The 17,085-nt window shown below is 37.8% G+C and overlaps 1 protein-coding gene across 8 annotated transcripts in view; it reads left to right on the plus strand.

Annotated features, from left to right (window-relative positions):
- L3MBTL3 (L3MBTL histone methyl-lysine binding protein 3) overlaps positions 1-17,085 on the plus strand; it is a 91,273-nt gene that overhangs the window by 51,175 nt on the left and 23,013 nt on the right. For all 8 annotated transcript variants that reach the window (XM_076333588.1, XM_076333585.1, XM_076333587.1 and 5 more), the window contains exons 12-16: positions 4,818-4,894; positions 6,322-6,407; positions 8,762-8,872; positions 10,495-10,609; positions 13,893-13,995. In XM_076333588.1, the coding sequence (XP_076189703.1) occupies positions 4,818-4,894; positions 6,322-6,407; positions 8,762-8,872; positions 10,495-10,609; positions 13,893-13,995 (492 nt within the window). The remainder of the gene's footprint in view (positions 1-4,817; positions 4,895-6,321; positions 6,408-8,761; positions 8,873-10,494; positions 10,610-13,892; positions 13,996-17,085) is intronic.

Here is a 17,085-nt window from a genome sequence, read left to right on the forward strand (position 1 = left end):
TTTTCTAAAAGAATTGAATATTCATTTTTTTAACAGCAAGCATTATCAACTATCTCTCTTGATCTGAATTTAATTAGCTGTATCTATGAAACAGATTTTAGGGAAAAATTAAGAGGACAGCTGAAAGTGACCGATAGAAAAATACTAAGTCTTCTTCCATATCTGAGTCTCTGAGTTAAGGATTGTTGAACTGCACATGTGTTCCTTTCACGCAGAGTGGTGCGCACACCAGGGGCTCACATTGTCAGCTGCCCTCGGCTTTCCTTATTGCAGAACTTCTTCCTGGCCTTTTACATCATGTAGCTCTTCCTTGCTTGGACACCTTTTCTAAGATGTAGTTAAGCTGTCCATAACTCAGTGGAGCTGCCGCTTGTTCTGTCCCTCTGCATGGCTCTCTTACAGGTTCAGCTGGCGTGCTCTGCTGCTTTTGGCTCCGCTTCAGCTTTCTGGATTAGTTTCAGTTTCCAGTATGGATAATAGATGTCTTTTTCTGTCTGCGTGTTGTCGCACGACAGAAAGAATGGATTGCAAGTGGCATGAATTGTGTGGGCATTATAATCTTGCTTTATTAGTTGAGCGTGCACGTTTCACTACTCTACTGCTTGGTGGAAGGTGGTGGTGCTCCGCTGCGGTCCGGGGGTAGGTAGGTTTGGAGGTGCAAACCTTCAGCTCCTGCTAGTCATGGTAACCTTTTTTGGCCTAGCAAGCATCCTCACAATTCATGGATCATCGTGTTTTATGAAGCGCGTGAGCCGGGTGATCTGCCTTCTGTTTTGGAACAAAGGAGATAAAAAGCTGTGGGATGCAGCAAATTGATTGTGAAAAATCAGAGTAGCCTTTAGCATTCCAGCTGACAAGTCTTGGGCTTAATCTAATAGACTGTTGTTGTTCTTCCAAACTAGATAATATGTCCATGAAATAACACACATTAAAGCATGATAGTTTTACTTTAAATTGTGTGTGACTTTTACTGATCTCTACTTTTTACTGTTAAATGGACTGTTAGAAGCTAAAAGGCTGTGTGAAATCAGTAGGTAAAGATGGACTGTATGACCTGGTTTTGCTGGAACAGGGTGGGTTTTTTTTCCTGAGGCCACCATGGTTACAGAATTTTCTTACAGGCTCATCTGTAATGACTGTTTTTTTCTTTTAAAGCAAATCAAAATGTTGTGGATGTTTTATAGTGCTATTTAGCAGTGCTGTGGTGTGTAGCACTTGTGGCTACGTGTTCCCTGTTCGCTCCCATTGCTGTAATGTCAGAGCATCTTCCAGGAGTGCATCTTTCATTGCAACATACCTTGGTCACTTGCTTCTTCTTGAATCTTCAAGGCAGGAAGTGTGTGCAGTGGCATTTACTTTTCAGAATTTTATAAAAATGTATGTTCAAACTATGCTTGAAAAAGCAAAACAGAACAAATGCATTTAGAAGTTTTGTCCTGATAAGTGTTTTTACACGTCTACCTCATTATTTTACGTATAATACTGATAATACCCTAGTGACTCATGAGCATGGGCCTTGTTCCCAAATTTAACTCAGGAGACTTCTGAAAATAATTTGTGGACTTTACTCCAAAACATTTCAGGAAGTAAGAGGATATGTCCTTCCAGTGCAGAAGGATACCTCATCCATGTAGAATTCTTCTGTGTAAAACTCCAACTTGAGAGGGATTGAAGAGAGAAGTGCTGCCCCCCTTGCTGGTTAGCTGCTCTTCAGTTACTGTAAAGAGAAGGGCAGAGGACAGAGGGAGCATGAAGCACTCACCTTTTCTCTGATTTGTTTGGGGCAAAGCGTTTCTAGGAGTCAGATGCTGAGTTTTAAGAGTGCAATATTACCACAAAAGTCCTTTCACTTTCTTTTATTAATGGCAACTTCAGTGATTCAGAGGGTACCTGGTGTGATACTATAAATACTAAATACATACAGTATAGCGTTATATATTGTAGTAGGACAAAAGGTTGGTATTCCTGAAGTGAGTTGAATCCTTGGCTATTGTCAGAGCCATTACAGAGTCTATCAAAGGTAGGTTTTATCTGCTAGAAATTGATCTGTTTGGCATCGTTACAAAGAAATACTAGCAGACCTGTTTCATACATAAAGCGACAAGGTAATTGTAGTAGGTTGGCCAACATTTTTTATCATTAGTGCTTGAGTCCTTTTAGGTAGAAGGCTAGAGGAGTGCTTGTTGTGAGACGATGCTTCTGAGACACCCAACCTGCATTTCTGTTGTTGAAGTACATCCATACTGAATTTTAGACATCATGTAAAATCACTTTCCAGATTTTTTTTTTTAATTAGTGTTGTTCTGTGTATTCCAAATATGATATGCTCCTTCATTTTTCTTTTATGCAGTACAGGTTCAAAACTACAATGTGGCAGTAGCCCAGGGTTCAGTCTACAGTCTTTTCTGTGCTGTGTTCCTTTTGCAGTCCTTAAAACATGTTTGTGTTCAAGATCTGCAGACCTAGCATTTTGATCTGAGCCTTTAAGACATTAGGGTGCCTGCTGATTTACCTTCAACTTCTTTTTCTGTCATGCACAGTTCATTGCACCCTCTTAGGTATTACAGATTATCGACCTGTGATATTTAAAAAAAAATATAAATTAGTACTGCTAATTAAGGGAACTTAATTAATATGAACTTCCAGCATGCTAATACTTTCTGGGTAGATACAGATAATGATTATTTTGTAACAATCAGGGAGGGCAGACCCACCGTTCAGGTATTTTGCCTTAGTAACTCTTGGGTTGAAGGAAAAGGGAGAGAATACATGTTACTCACCAGCCTAACAGTTGAGACATTGACTTCAGAGAGGGATTAAATAGAAACTGGATCAGAATGAGTGTTTCAGTATTTTATGCAATGATTATTGTGTATGAAGTACATGTCTTCATGCATGGATGCTCTCTGCTTGTCTTCATTTCTCATTAAATATTTGAGAAGTGTTTGGAAAGCAGCATTCCTTCAGCAGGAGGGAGAGACGGTGTTTCTATCTAGAGTACTGCTTGGCTACTTAAGCTTGGTGTCTTGATCCCTCCCTGGGGAACGGGGAATGAAGGCCTTAGCTATTTCAACTTACTCAGGCTGCAGTTTGTTGGCCTCGGTGGGTCCATGGAGTGAGTGAGGCGCTGGGCTCGTGGCCACTGGAGAGATGGAAACGCTGATGGGATTCTCCAGAAGAGAGAGGGCGCGTAGCTGGGAATATTTAATGTCAGCTACTGAAGCACAGTTAGGGTTAGGAAATAGTGGAAGAGAGAGATAGTGCACTATAATATTGAATTTATCTCACTAAAGAAGAAATCAGGTGGGACAGGCTCCTAAGAGAAGCGAGGTCCCTAAGGACAGACCTACATGGGGATTACATGGTTATATATGAGTTTCCAGCTAAATAGAGGCAAACAGTATGTTCGCACAGCGTAGTGCAGTGCCGTGCAGAATAATGCTAGCTTTTTGTGTCAGCATGATGTTCCTTAGTCACCCTGACTACATAAGTACTGTCTGCTTCTTTAAAAAGCACTGTTAATTGTTCAGCCAACTCAAAAACAATCATTAAGTATCGATGCAGACATAGGGATGGTGCATGTTTCACATCAGAGTCTGATGGCTTTTGACTTTTCCTGTGGATCAGTCTTACTTTTTGCCTTTCCTAATAATATTCAGTAATAATGTAATAATTATAGTATATACATTATATATTATATACAAGATATGTTGTACATAATGTGTTATGTTATGAAATAATATAACAATATGTAATAAAATCATATAGCTCTATATAATAATTTAATAATACTGAATGTTTGAACAGTTTTTCCTCTCATCTGCTTTTAAATCAATTACGTTTTTGCAGTGTGTCTTTTTTTTTTTGGTATTGCTAACAGAACTCGATAGCCAGCACCCACTGCCACTCTCTTCTAAGCACAGTGTAACTGAACCAGTGAGCACAGCGAGAGCGATCTCTCCTTGCTTCAGACAGATGCCAGTACACATCAAGTGTAGCTCACCCTGCCTCTGTTAGTCTTCTGTGGTTCTTGTGGCATGCCACAGGCAACAGCACTAGTGCAAAATTTGATGCATGTGACAGAAAATATGGGAAGTTGTTAGTCCCTCGAGTAAGAGAGTTTGATCAGCTTTTTTAGAGCAATTTGCAGTCTTGGATCACTGATTAGTTCTGGATTCTTTCAGGCAGTTTGGGGCCTAAAATGCTATTTTATTCTTTTTTGCTGACAGTTTTTCTCAGACGTACTTTGCTTATGTGCTGCTGGGTTATAATAACGTTTGTAGCTCCATTCAAACCACTCAGAATCTGAGTTTGAGTTTTTACTTGTTATTGACAATGCATTGCAGTTATGCATGATTTTCTAATCTGCCTCCAGGTGCAACTTGGATCATTGATCAAGGTCTTTAAGCTTTTGGTTTAAAGTTTCAGTCTTGGCTTTGCAAAACTCCATCTGTCTTTGATGGGATTACTGCATTCTTGCAACCAGCCAACATGTTTCTACCAAGAGTCTCTACATGTGAGTTTTTCAGGTCCAGCATTATAGCTTCTCAATGGAGATCTACCACTGACTTAAAGGACTTGATTTTTTGATCTTCCAGTGAAATTGTAAATAAAGCCTTATGCTTCTTTAGGTGGTAACAAGTCTATGTTAAATGCATTCATATCTTCAGGTTATGTTTGCAGTTTAAGTGTAAGTTGAAGATGTCGTAGGTTATTTGGAATTTGTTAAATCTTTTTTGTATGTCTTGTTTTCTAAGCAGAATAGGATGTCTGAAGAACTGCATTATCAATCCCCTTTTTTCCTCCCCCTCCTCCAGGTGTGAGGCAGCTAGCCCACATATTCATCCTGTTGGGTGGTGTAAGGAACATAAAAGAACTCTCATCACCCCACCAGGTTTGTATCTTATTACACATCTGAAAGATTTTAGGAGGCTACAGTCAGCTAGCAGCATTAAAACTTACAATAAGCTTATTGTTACCTCTCCTGGATTTTTCTTTCTGTAATTAAGAATTGGTATTTGGGGAGTTCTAAATTTTTTTACTGAACATAATATATTGAAAGTAGAAGTACAATAGACATTAGGTGTTAAGTATGCACATGTATGCTGCTTTAGTAAAAAGACATCTGTCCATGAAAGATACCCCTTGGAATCTGAACAAGTTTGTATTTTTGGCTGAATGTATTCACTTATTCTAAGACTCACATTGTGAAAATGCTGATAAAACAAATACCAGGTGTGTGAGATTGTTGGATAGGAAAAACATCTTCATGTGAACTAAATATGTAAGGGTTGATGAGAAAATTGCCTTATGTGATCAAGGAATCAAACTTGTAAGGGCTCTTTGGAAGGGAGGAAAACACAATGAGAGAGATGATACAGAAGAATGAAAGCATATTCATTAGTACAAAATATAAGATGACCACTGTATTTCAGGACTGTTGTGTATAGCTGGATGATCTAAATGCCCTGTTGCAGAAACTGCCATCTGTGGTCTGAGAACATGGAAAATTTTAATTGGTTAAAACCAACTTTGACAGAAATTCTAATAGCCAGCAATCTTGAAAAGTCGTAAGCAATCTGTCTGTCAGGAGGTTAATTACAGCCTATTACTCAGTGAAATCCCTTTTAAAATCAGAATTGGTTTTGTTCTGTTCTAGATTATGAATCATAATGGTTAAACTTCAAGTTAAACTTCTAGTGCAGATTAAAGGCAAAGGACAGGACTGCCTTTTCTTTAAGAGCAAAGCTGTCTTTGTGTTTTTTGCATAAAGTGTTTGTAGACATGATGCTTTCTCAGAAAGGCAACATCTTCTTTGATGATGTCTGTAAATTATTCATACAGTAAATGTCCAGGCCATTTTTTTAGAAATTTAGTTAAAACAAACTCACTAAAAGAATAGCGAGTAGTCAGGTGTGAGGTGTGCTCTGCTGTGGTACAAAGCTATCACTGATTAGATTGTATTTGCCAGTAAATTACTGTTTATAAAATACAGGATTAGGCTTATAATACTTGAATGAATTTCTTGAATTAAGTGGACAGATTTTTCCAGTCCACATTATGTATATTCTTGTATCCAAAGCAATTGTGACTTTTTTCTGCTAGCTACTCAGTATTGTGTGTGAGAAGATGTTGGGTTTTTTAACCTACATGGTGAATGTGTCAGAGACAATTTAGAATAGCCTTTCTTGTAATTATTTTATAAATCTGCAGCATAAATTAGAACAGTATTATAAAAGTGTTAGGCAATCTGTAAATTAGACATCAATTTTGGTTTTTGCACTCCAGTGTTTAATTTTGCTCATATTTCTTCTGTGCCAGATTATCCACATGCTAAGCATTTTTCTTGGGAGAAGTATTTGGAAGAAACCAGTTCATTACCTGCACCTGCAAGGGCTTTTAAAGTGGTGAGAAAATGCTTATATTTTTTTCATGCTTTTAAGTGCACATAATTAATTAGTTTAAGAAGAGAATACATATATGGTGTTCCTATGTTTCCAGATGTATCCAGTTAATTAGTTGCATAATAGGTGGTTTATTTTTATGCAAGTTTGCAGTTCACTGTTAGAAATCAGATAATTGTTATTATAAATCACTATTACTTTATTATTTTAATCTTTATAAATGGGATTAAATGCTACAAAATATTACTAAAGAATATAATTTGCTATGGAAATTACTGCCTAGTTATTAGAAATAATGAGATGGCTACTGAGTCATCATAACATATTTTGAACATACGTATTTCTATCCGTACATTTTAAATGGTGCAATAAATACAGTGGGAATGTAAAAATGATTGTAGGAGGTCAGTCTGGTTGCCTGTGTAGTCCATTGTCTCTGGCAGTAGCCAAGAGAGAGTTTGTATTTAATACCCTTCAGTAGACTTTTTCTTCTGCGAGCTTGTGACTAGGGTACATGGGGCAGCATCCACAGGCAGCTCCCCAGCTTAACTATGGTGTTTGTGGGCAACATCCTTTTCTTTTAGCTTTGTACTTGTTAGTTTCTTTCAGTGACGCCCGTCTTTCTTGAGCTCTTCGGATTTCAGTGAGGAAAGTGGACTGGTCAGTAGTGCAGAAAGGATTGCTGTTAGGAGCCAGCATCAGGTGGCTGGTAGCTCCCAGCCCCTTGTCTCACAGCGCGCTGAAGCTGGTTTGCCTCAGCTTTTCGGATTAGGGTTGCTAATTCTGAGTAACACTTTGCTAAGAGCTCGAGTAACGAAAGCAGAAATGTGGTGCTTATAGCAGTTCCTGGGGTCAGTAGATCACCAGAGTTTACTACTGACCTGCAGTTTATCACCCCAAAATGCGTTTGGCTTAATAACGTGTCTCAATCTTATGTTCTCGGCAAGAATACTCGGGAGTAAGGATTAGGAAGATATTTGGTTATATCTGAGAGGTACAGCCCACGGCAAAACAGTGGAGGGCTGTGACCTTGAGCTAAAAGCAAACATTTTCTTTTTCTCTCAGAGCATCCATGTTTTAATTGCTCCCCCTGGGGTTCAGGGAAGAGCCACCCCGCAGGGCTCGGCAGTGGGAATGCCCCACAGGGTCCTCCGGGCAGCAAGGTCTGTCTGGTTGTGTCTGCACCAGGAAACTGAAGAGGACGTGCCACAAGCGTGCAGGCATTGACAGCGTTAAATGGGGAGAGCGCTAGCTAGCCTGGCTCAACACTGTTCCAGAAACCATACTAGCAGAGAGCGGCTGGGGATGGTGTAGGTCCCCAAAGGTAGCTTAGACAAGGCCATCTGGCTTTGAGGATGGAGGGAAAGGAGAGCTTGACTGCGTGGGCATCAGCTGTGCTCTGTCTTCTGGTTTCACAGCCAGAGAAAATCACCTCCCTGCTTTCTGTACTAATATTATGGTAACCATATTAATGCTAATTGTGATAAACAATAAGAAAGCAGATTTAATGGGAATAAAATGGTGATTGTGTTGGAGGTTGGGTGAAGTCTTCCTAAGACAGTCACAGTATTGTGTATTGTATTATGGGAGAAAACAGAGTTCTTAAGCTGCAGCTGTGAGGAAAAAGCACCGATGTTCTGGAAGGTCTTAGAGGGACAGATATGTTATTTTCCTAGAAATCTAGAATAAAAAACATAACGTGTCTTGTGCCTGTGTTCCTTTAAAATGGAAAAAAAATCTTTGCTTTAGATTTCATGGCTATAGATGGCAAAGATAAAATCTGATACTCCTAACAAAGACACTTTTTTTGCCAAAATGATATTACAAAACAGGTATTTGGTCCTGTTTGTTCTGAGTGAGTATTTACTGTTATACCGTGGATTAGTTATGTTTTCAGTAGGAGACTGGAAAAGAGAGTTTGATTCACAAAGCGAAAACACATACTAAAAAACACAAATATGTTTCCTGTAGACAATTTCATAGACATTTCAGGCTGCTGGTATGTAATACTTCATTCAGTACTGCATTGAAACTGTTGGCCAAAATCTCTGGGAAGACTTTTGTAGAGAATTTAGGAAAAAACCCAACTGATTAAAATAAAGATCCCCACTTACTTGCTTGGATGGCTTGAACCCAGTCAATTCCAGGAGAACCTGGAATCCCAAAATAGTTACTTTATTTCTCTAGTTTAATAACGCTGGTTTGAATGATATTTTTGTGCTTGGATTTGTTGGAGGGGGAGGGCAGATTTGAGAAAATGAAAGCAGAAAGTTTTCTATGGATTTTATATACTTTACAATTGTGTGATATTTTTGCGGTTTTCTTCTGTTTCACATAATGCTGTTCTTCTTGTCTAGAAACCTTCTCATGGCTTTCAGAAAAACATGAAACTTGAAGTGGTTGACAAGAGAAATCCAGTATTTATCCGAGTAGCAACCATTGTAGATACTGATGACTATAGAATAAAAGTAAGTTTCTCTGTCTCACTGTACTATCTTGCTTGAGTGACTGATGAGTACTTTGTAAATCCAAAATCCTGTAGTTGTACAATTAAGCACAGGAAGAAATGCCTTGCATTGCTGTGCCCTGCTAAGCTTTTGCTCCTCCTTTTCACTGATTAATATGCATATAATTCCTTTGGAAGGGGTTGTTTTATTATCCTCTTAGTTACATTCGCTGACATAGGTAATTAGAGAGCAGAGTTGAACATGTTGGAAAATTGCTTTGGGAATAGTTGATATAAGACAGTTGTCGATTCTATCAAGAAATGCGATGATTTAATATCAAGTGTCAAAGGGCTACTATGATGTTTGTATTAGGGCCCATAAAATATTTGCCCTGGGTTAATTGAATCTGTCTCTATAAACTTCCAGGGAGAGGAGAGAGATGTAAGTGAGGTATGAAAAAATAACCCTGATCTCTTGTGCCTGTCAGTGACTTTTGCAATTCTGAAGTTTATATTAATTATGGGCTTTAGGTTGGATTAATCTCAGATAATGTGTTTTTAAGAAATTGCAGTTTTCCAGAAGTTGTATACTTGAATTATTTTTCTTTCATTGTACAAAACCAGTTTACACTCTGAAGCATTTAACTGTTAGAAGGGCTAGCATATTCCAGATATCCAGTTAGATGGATATGAAGGATAGTTGTGTTTGCAGTTTGTACAGATTTATTAGGCATACCTGGTATTTCAAGCAGGATATGCAGCTGACATTTCATTTTGAATCTGAATTAACTGGTGGTAGGGAGTGATCAGAACTAGTATCTTCACATCTACATGTTTTCTATCTAAACTTTTAAGTTGGTCATGCAAAAAAAACCCCACGAAACAAAACAAAAAAACCCCTCTCCAGTCTAATTTATTAAAATGACAGGATTTGTAACTTTTAGGGTGGTAACTTGACTCTGTAGCATATGTTGAAAGAGCTCTGTTTGTATGTATCTGTGTGCATGTGCATCCACACATGCACGCATGAGAGATTGGAGCTATTTACTAGCACAAAGATCATGTAAGATTTGAAGATACTTAGCTTTCGCCTGAAAAAAACGCATGTATTGCTCATACTAGTGGTTTTCTGGAAAGTCACATACTTCGTTTTCTTTTCAGTTTCAACTCCTTATCCTGTATAGTCTGATTTTAGTAAAATTGTTACTTGTATGTTGGGGATTTTTGTTTTTTATGGATAAATGCCATTTTTTTAGTCCTTTGCTTTACTGCTATTCTTAAATCCTGTTCAAACAGGAGATTAAAAAATGTTTGGATTTTGGGGTTTTTTGAGAGAGAAAAAAGGCAGAAATTCATGCTTAATTTAAGGATTAATGTGAGAACTAAACTTGTCCTGCTTTATTCCTGGGATTTGAGCCTGGTGATGCAAGACATAATAAACAACCAAATGACACCTCTCTCTTTACTTCAGTGAGAGTATGTCTGGGTCCAGAATCTAACGTACATGTATTTTCTGTGTAACGTCGATAGTTCTCTTAAAGTGACTTCTCTAATGGACATGTCATTTTTAGAGATTACTTAGGGAAACTGATTTTGTAGAGAATTTTATGATCTAAAATGCATTGTTCTCCTTTTTGATTTTAGGTCCATTTTGATGGCTGGGATAGTATTTATGATTATTGGACTGATGTAGATAGCCCTGACATCCATCCTGCAGGCTGGTGTACAAAAACTGGACACCCTCTTCAGCCCCCACTTAGTAAGAGAAATCACATTGTAATGTAATGATGTTAAGAGGCACATGTACGGTGCTATCTTTTTCCCTGCCAGCGCTGTCCGAGGAAGAGTAGCAACTAGGATATGCAAAATAATGTAAATGTGACATTTAGTGCAAAATCAACAGTCAGTAATTAATCACTTTTTAGTAGATAGCTTTATTGACCCTTACTGTAATGGAAATACAATGTTTCTCTGTATGCATAAGAACCACAGTCAAAACCTGAAGTAATGATAAAGATCTGTTGTGTAAAATCCTGGCCTTCCCGAAGCCAGTGACGAAACTGCTGTGGCACTCAGTAGGGATAGGTTATCACTCTTAAAATCTTCTGTCCACATCCTCTTGAAGGTTAGTGTGCTTTTTGGCTCAAAGGAGTCCAGACTACACTGAGAAGGCACTCCTTTCAAATGCCGGGGCAAATCTTCAAAACCAGCTAAATTCCTTTTCTTCAGCTGAGCAAAGAGGGGCTAATGGTGCCCACATTGAAGATAAAGCTAACAGAAGCATGGTACCGATAATAATGCTGTATTTACCGGCTTGCCCTCTGGGGATTTTGTTTTACTTGTTGAAGAAGTGGGAGGTCTGTCATAAATAAGACTGAAAGTTGCAGGGAGAAGAGGCTTTTGTGGTAAAGATATGCCTGCCTATGCCATTGTGTTTCTGGATAATGGTAGTGAAATCACTTTAGCCAAACTTTGAACAGATGATTTTTAATTGAGTGCTCTTCTCTGGGATTCTTTTATATTGTGACTCTCAGGTATGGTTTGCACAAGTGCTGAGTGTTCACAGCTGTAACTGAGATGAGAAAGAGCTGTGCTTGGAAAGTAAGAAATGCTGAGCAATGCCAAGTACTCTGAAAAAATTCAATGTAAAATAACTGGGAGAAGGCACATACAGATTGTGTGAATGTGTTACCTGAAAATCTCAGTACCTCAATTCAGCGTCTCTAAAATGTCAAGAAGAAATGTTTCCTATCAAGAGCGTGATCAGAGTATATTCATTAGTTTTCTGAGCACTGCAGTGGTACAGTGATGACTGCCTGTTAGGAAGTTAATCATTCTGCCTTCAAAGCAGAGTCTGAATAGAGTGCCATAAGTGCCAGAGCACGAAGTGAATAATGAGGAGAAGATAGGATGCTGCGTATCTGCTTCTTAATCTGATATGTGCATCCAGCGTACTGAATGAAGGAATAATCCAGTGGGGAAAAAGTAGTCTGTGGCCACATAAATAAAAATTTTATCATATGGCAAAAGAGCTGAAAAAGGTTGCAACATTTCTATTACCTAAGATTGGGAAAAAAAATAAATCTTAGCCTAGGTGGGAGTATAAAATATGTAAGTTCATTTTGTTGGAGACATTAAAAGAAACAAAATACAGATGCCCATCACATACAACACGTCATCTCCTCTAGGTGGTGGTGTAGGAGGCACCGTTCATCTCTTTTAGGATGTGGCTGGTGGAAGTGACTTTTTGATACTAGTTAAGCTATAAAACCAAAGATGGACAATGGGACAGGAAGGAAAGTGACCGTCCATTAAATAGAAAAAGAATAATTAACTGCACAAATATTACTAAAATAGGATGATTACTGAATAATATATTCTTCCAACAGTATGGCTTTGTATTATTACCGTAGAATGTGGTATAGAATATAGACTATTATAAAAATACTAATATTGTTTCCAAGTAAGTTAAAGTGCATTTCAAGTTTTATGAAAGGGTTTCAGAAGGAGGGAAGAAAATATTTTGCAAGACACAATATTTTTTCCTCCGTCAGTAAGATAGTCCTTTTAATGATGTGATTCAGATCCCTGTCTTTAACACCAGAAGCTTTGTGTGAACGCTGCGCGATATTAGCAATAGTAGTCTAGAGCAGTCCTCATAATGGTCTTACGCTCCCACTATTTATGTATTCATAGTGTTTTCTCTTAAGATGTAGTGAAGTTGTCATGATGGATTATGACCTTTTTGATAGCAGTTAGGGAATTAAGAACTATGTATTGGTGTTGATTTTAATACCGTTTCACAGTGACGCAAGCAGCAGCTTCTTGCATGAATGTGGACAGCCAGTTGCAGCTCTTTTAAAATACATTTTTAGAGAGTTTGAATTTTTTAAGTGAAGAGAGAACATTTGTAGGGAGCTAGTTTTTGCAAAACCAGAGCATCAGTGAAGCAGGGCTTCCCTTTACAAAAGTGTCCCTATTATTAACTCTTCCTCTCAGTCCACTAACTTGTTACGTTATAGGCATCAATTTTGCATAAAGGTAAAAAAGATTAAATTCTCTGTTCTCTCATCCATCGCACCATTTTAAAGCCTATAGAAGTCTTTGGACTTCAGTGTAGTCATAGTGTTGTAACGTTAGCATAGTTGGAACATTTGTTAAAAAATGCTTTTGGACTGTCCTAATTATACATAATAATTCTCCGCCTTTCATTATCCATCTGTGAGCTAGAATCTATCTTTCATGTAGGAAAATTTATTTAAATAAACCTTTTTATGTCAGTATTGTTATCTGTAGGGGGAGATACAAGTTCATGTACTTTTCAAGTAAAACCAGTACTAGAGAGACAGTGCACGTTTGCAGATGTGCAGCAGGTGTTCTCAGTTTCATATACTGGAGTAAGTCTGTCTCTCACTTGCTATAAAGCTATGGGTTATATCCTATGTTTGCTTGAGTGTCAAAGCTAGTTTTGACAGCTACAGGCTTTAATGTCTCTGCAGGCGTCATTGTTACAGGTTGATGAAAATCAGATAGACACATAAATTTAGACAAGTAAAAATGTCAAAAATCTCCTGATGGCTTGTTCTTTTTACTAGTATTTTCAGCCTTTGTTTTCATGTCTTGTTCACTGGAAAACTTGAGCTAAAAGTACCCATTAAGAACAGATCCCTGTCTTCAGGAATAGCAGGGTAACTTACTTTGTCTGTGCTCTTGCAAAACAACCAGGTTCCAGCTACATGTAGTTAATAGGAGAGAAATTTGAAGTCATACAGTTCCTCCAAGATTTGCGTTCTTTATATAGATGTAGCTTTCCTGTAGAGATTTACTCACACAGAATGAAATTATTTCTCCAGTGGATTAGGTTGTTTGAATCTCCATCATGCTTTTGCAGAATGCATTTTTAAAGTACTTTAAAGTTAAGTTTTGTTTATTTATTTCTTATTCATGTTTACTGTGATACTCTGGTATTCCTGCATATTTGTATAACTTTTAAAGATTAGATACTTTTTTTTATCTCAGATGTAATTTCCTCTGACATGCAGGTCCCTTGGAATTGGTGGAAGCTTTAGAGAATGGAGGGTGTCCCACAGCAGGATGTAAAGGAGTTGGGCACATTAAAAGAGCAAGACATATTGGCCATCATAGGTATGTGCTATGAAACTGTAATTTTATTCTTTCAATTGAGTGATGTGTGCACATGGGGTTTTTTTGATTGTTGTTCACAAGAAAATGGATCCAAGCTGGAAAAAAATAGGAAATCTTGTAAACCTAAATATGCAATGATTTCAGTTGCCATGGTGAGCATGCTGAAATAAACATCAGCAATCTGTAACTTCATTTCACCAGGGTGTGCCAAGATAAGATTTGTCAAACATCATTTTTTGTCACAATTGATAGATTCAGTTACTCTGTATTTTGTTCCTATGAGGATTCCTTGGTTTGCCGTTCAGATTACAAAATGTTACAGACAGATATGTATAAAGCAATAACTTTTGAACCTTTTGAAATATGAGGCCACTAATTTTATTATGGCTTGGATGTTTTTGTTCTGCTTGGTTGGTAGGGGTGAGGATTTGCTTGTTGACTTGGAAAAATGCTAAGAAGGAAATTTCAGTTGAAGTATTCCTGAATGACAGCCTGAACAACTTGCTGTTCATACCTAGTGTTTCTAAAGATGTTTTTGTGGAACACCTTCTGAAATATAATACAGAAATGTGGACATCCCAAGCTGTCCTAGAGGAAAGCTGACATAGGGAGAGCAGTAGCATGGGAGGATGGGATGGGGGACAGAGAAGAGAGACAATGACAGAGTAAATGGGAAACACTTACTAAGTCAAAATGTTACTATTTTTAAAATACTTACGGTATGAGGTGAATCCTGAATATTTCAGTAAGGGATATACAGCTAATGTAACATGTTAAGTTGAAAATTAAGTATCATAAATACCATCCTATTACCTTTTTGCAAATCAGAGCTTCCAGAAGTTTTCTTGGAATTTTTCCATTACACAGTCATACAATCCTCGAATGTCATATCACTTTGAGCTTTCTGCTCTCACATGGTTAGAGGATTGCTCTTTGGTTATTTGTCTATTCATGTTTTTTAAGTATATTATTAAACTACCATGATCCAAGAGTTAGCTCTGCAATCTTTCCATGGTTTTTGTGAAAGAATTACGTCCTGTTGACTAGAATTATGCTACAAGGTTTTGATGGCGTATCAGCACTGGTTGAAGTCCCGACTCATCCCTAACAAAGATACCTGCCAGCAAAACTCACTGTGTTGTTACATGTTTAGTGTGCAAAAGGCATCTTTTGCTGCAAGAAGTTCTTTCCTATCTACAGCAGAGTCATTGTGTTTGTGGTGTTAGGAGGCAGAAGAACTCCTGATGCTAGTACAAGCTTTATCTCCAGGAAGGGACGTGGCTAGATGAGCTCCAGTGACAAAACCTGTTGCAGTATGAACTGTGGTGGTGTTGTTATGACACAGTATGCCGCATTGCTGTCTTTCAGACTATTCTCACCCTTTTCCTTTTGTCTTTTTCTGTCCATGTTCTTTTTCTGTGGTTCATTTTTTTTCAGGTTTTTCTGCCTTCCCTTTTGTAAAGCTTTGTTGCACTCAATCAGTAGGATAACTCCTTAAACAGTCAAGTTAGTACTTAAGAGGTTACCATCCTTCAGTTAGCATATGGTAACCTACTGCATTCGTGTTCTTAGTCCACTGCAAAATGTGAAGTAAACTAGACTTGCCTAAAAAGCTTCCTGGCTGCTTAGCTGAAACCAATTTTATTTCATATTTCAGTAGACTGAGTCTTGTATGATTTATTAATGCACCTGATCTATAAGGCAATAAATTCCAATTCCTTACTATGTGCTATCTCAGTTACTTAGAATCAGGTGAACATACCCATGCTTAGCCCAAGGCTGAAACTTTTAAAAAAAAAAAGAAAAGAAACTCTGAGTGTGTCAGAAAAGTTTTTAATTCATGATCTCTCTAAATAAATGTTCACACTAAAACTTCTAATGCTTCACAGGGAAGGGATGAGTAAGAGCTGTATGTCTAGTTAGTTCATGTAGCCTTTGCTTTTATAACTAGATTTTCCATGGTATTTAAAGTTGTTACACTTACTGGTCCTGAATATTAAGAAAAGAAATAAACTCGTGGCAATCTATTGTGTGTTATTTTTACTATGGTCTTAGCAATCCTATTATTTGCACATTAGTTGATAGTTCTAGGGGATAAAAATGTAACCAAAGAGATTTTGTTGATCATAAGACAGGTATTTGCTGTTTCATAGCAAATAAATTAGCACCATTAAGTATCTTAGTCACTAACTGTATTGGTTTGCCCTCTGTGCTAATATTGTCACTTTTTTCTTGAGCATTTCTGAGGAAAATAATGAGATTTGTTATTTATCTGGAGTCCACAGACTTGAGGGTCCAGGTCACCCCTAACGTTGTACCATCACTTTTTTCCTGAATTAACAAAGACATTTTGAAATTGGTATAATTATCCACGTCAGGTAGCAGTCCCTTGGCTCTTTTATCTTGGCAACCTTGAAATGTATTTAACCATGCTTATCTTTTTTTTTCATGATGAGGTACAATGTCTATCTACAGCATGAATGCCTGTGTGCAGAAAAGATGATAATTTAAAATGCTAAGTAGTTCTGAAATAATTTTGAGAGCTTGTTCCTTAGGAAGCAGATGAAAGCCTCGGTGATTAATTATGTAGTGGGGTTAAAGCATTTACTTTTTGGAAAAGTTGATGTTAATAAGGACTTGGTATCTATCACCAGTTGATCTAGGGTTTTGTGCTGCGCAGCTGAAACTGAGACTGCTGTGTAAGTTGGTAGCATTACGCAGATCACCTGCATGTTTATGATTGTGATTTGTATGCTCTCTGATGTTGAATGCATGCAATAATTTTCAAGTTCAAGGAGTAATGCAAAGTGGTCAGTTGTAAACAGGTCATTAGTGTTTTGGGTCAACTCTCCATGAATAAAGATTTTTACCAGAAACTTTACATGCGTTATGTGTAAACTGAAGTGAACTGAATGTGCCGTGGTGGAGGCTGTGTTGTAAGAGAACCGCAGTGCAGAAACGCAGGAAACCTCAGCTCAGCAGGATGTCGCATCTATTCGTTCAGTGTCTGTTGAAGTGATTCTCATCTGATTTTGATGCCAGTCTCAAGTTTCATTCTATCTTTTATGTAAGGTCATTGGCCCCAGCCAA

Source organism: Aptenodytes patagonicus, chromosome 3 (genome assembly GCF_965638725.1).
Source record: "Aptenodytes patagonicus chromosome 3, bAptPat1.pri.cur, whole genome shotgun sequence".
Taxonomy (NCBI): domain Eukaryota; kingdom Metazoa; phylum Chordata; class Aves; order Sphenisciformes; family Spheniscidae; genus Aptenodytes; species Aptenodytes patagonicus.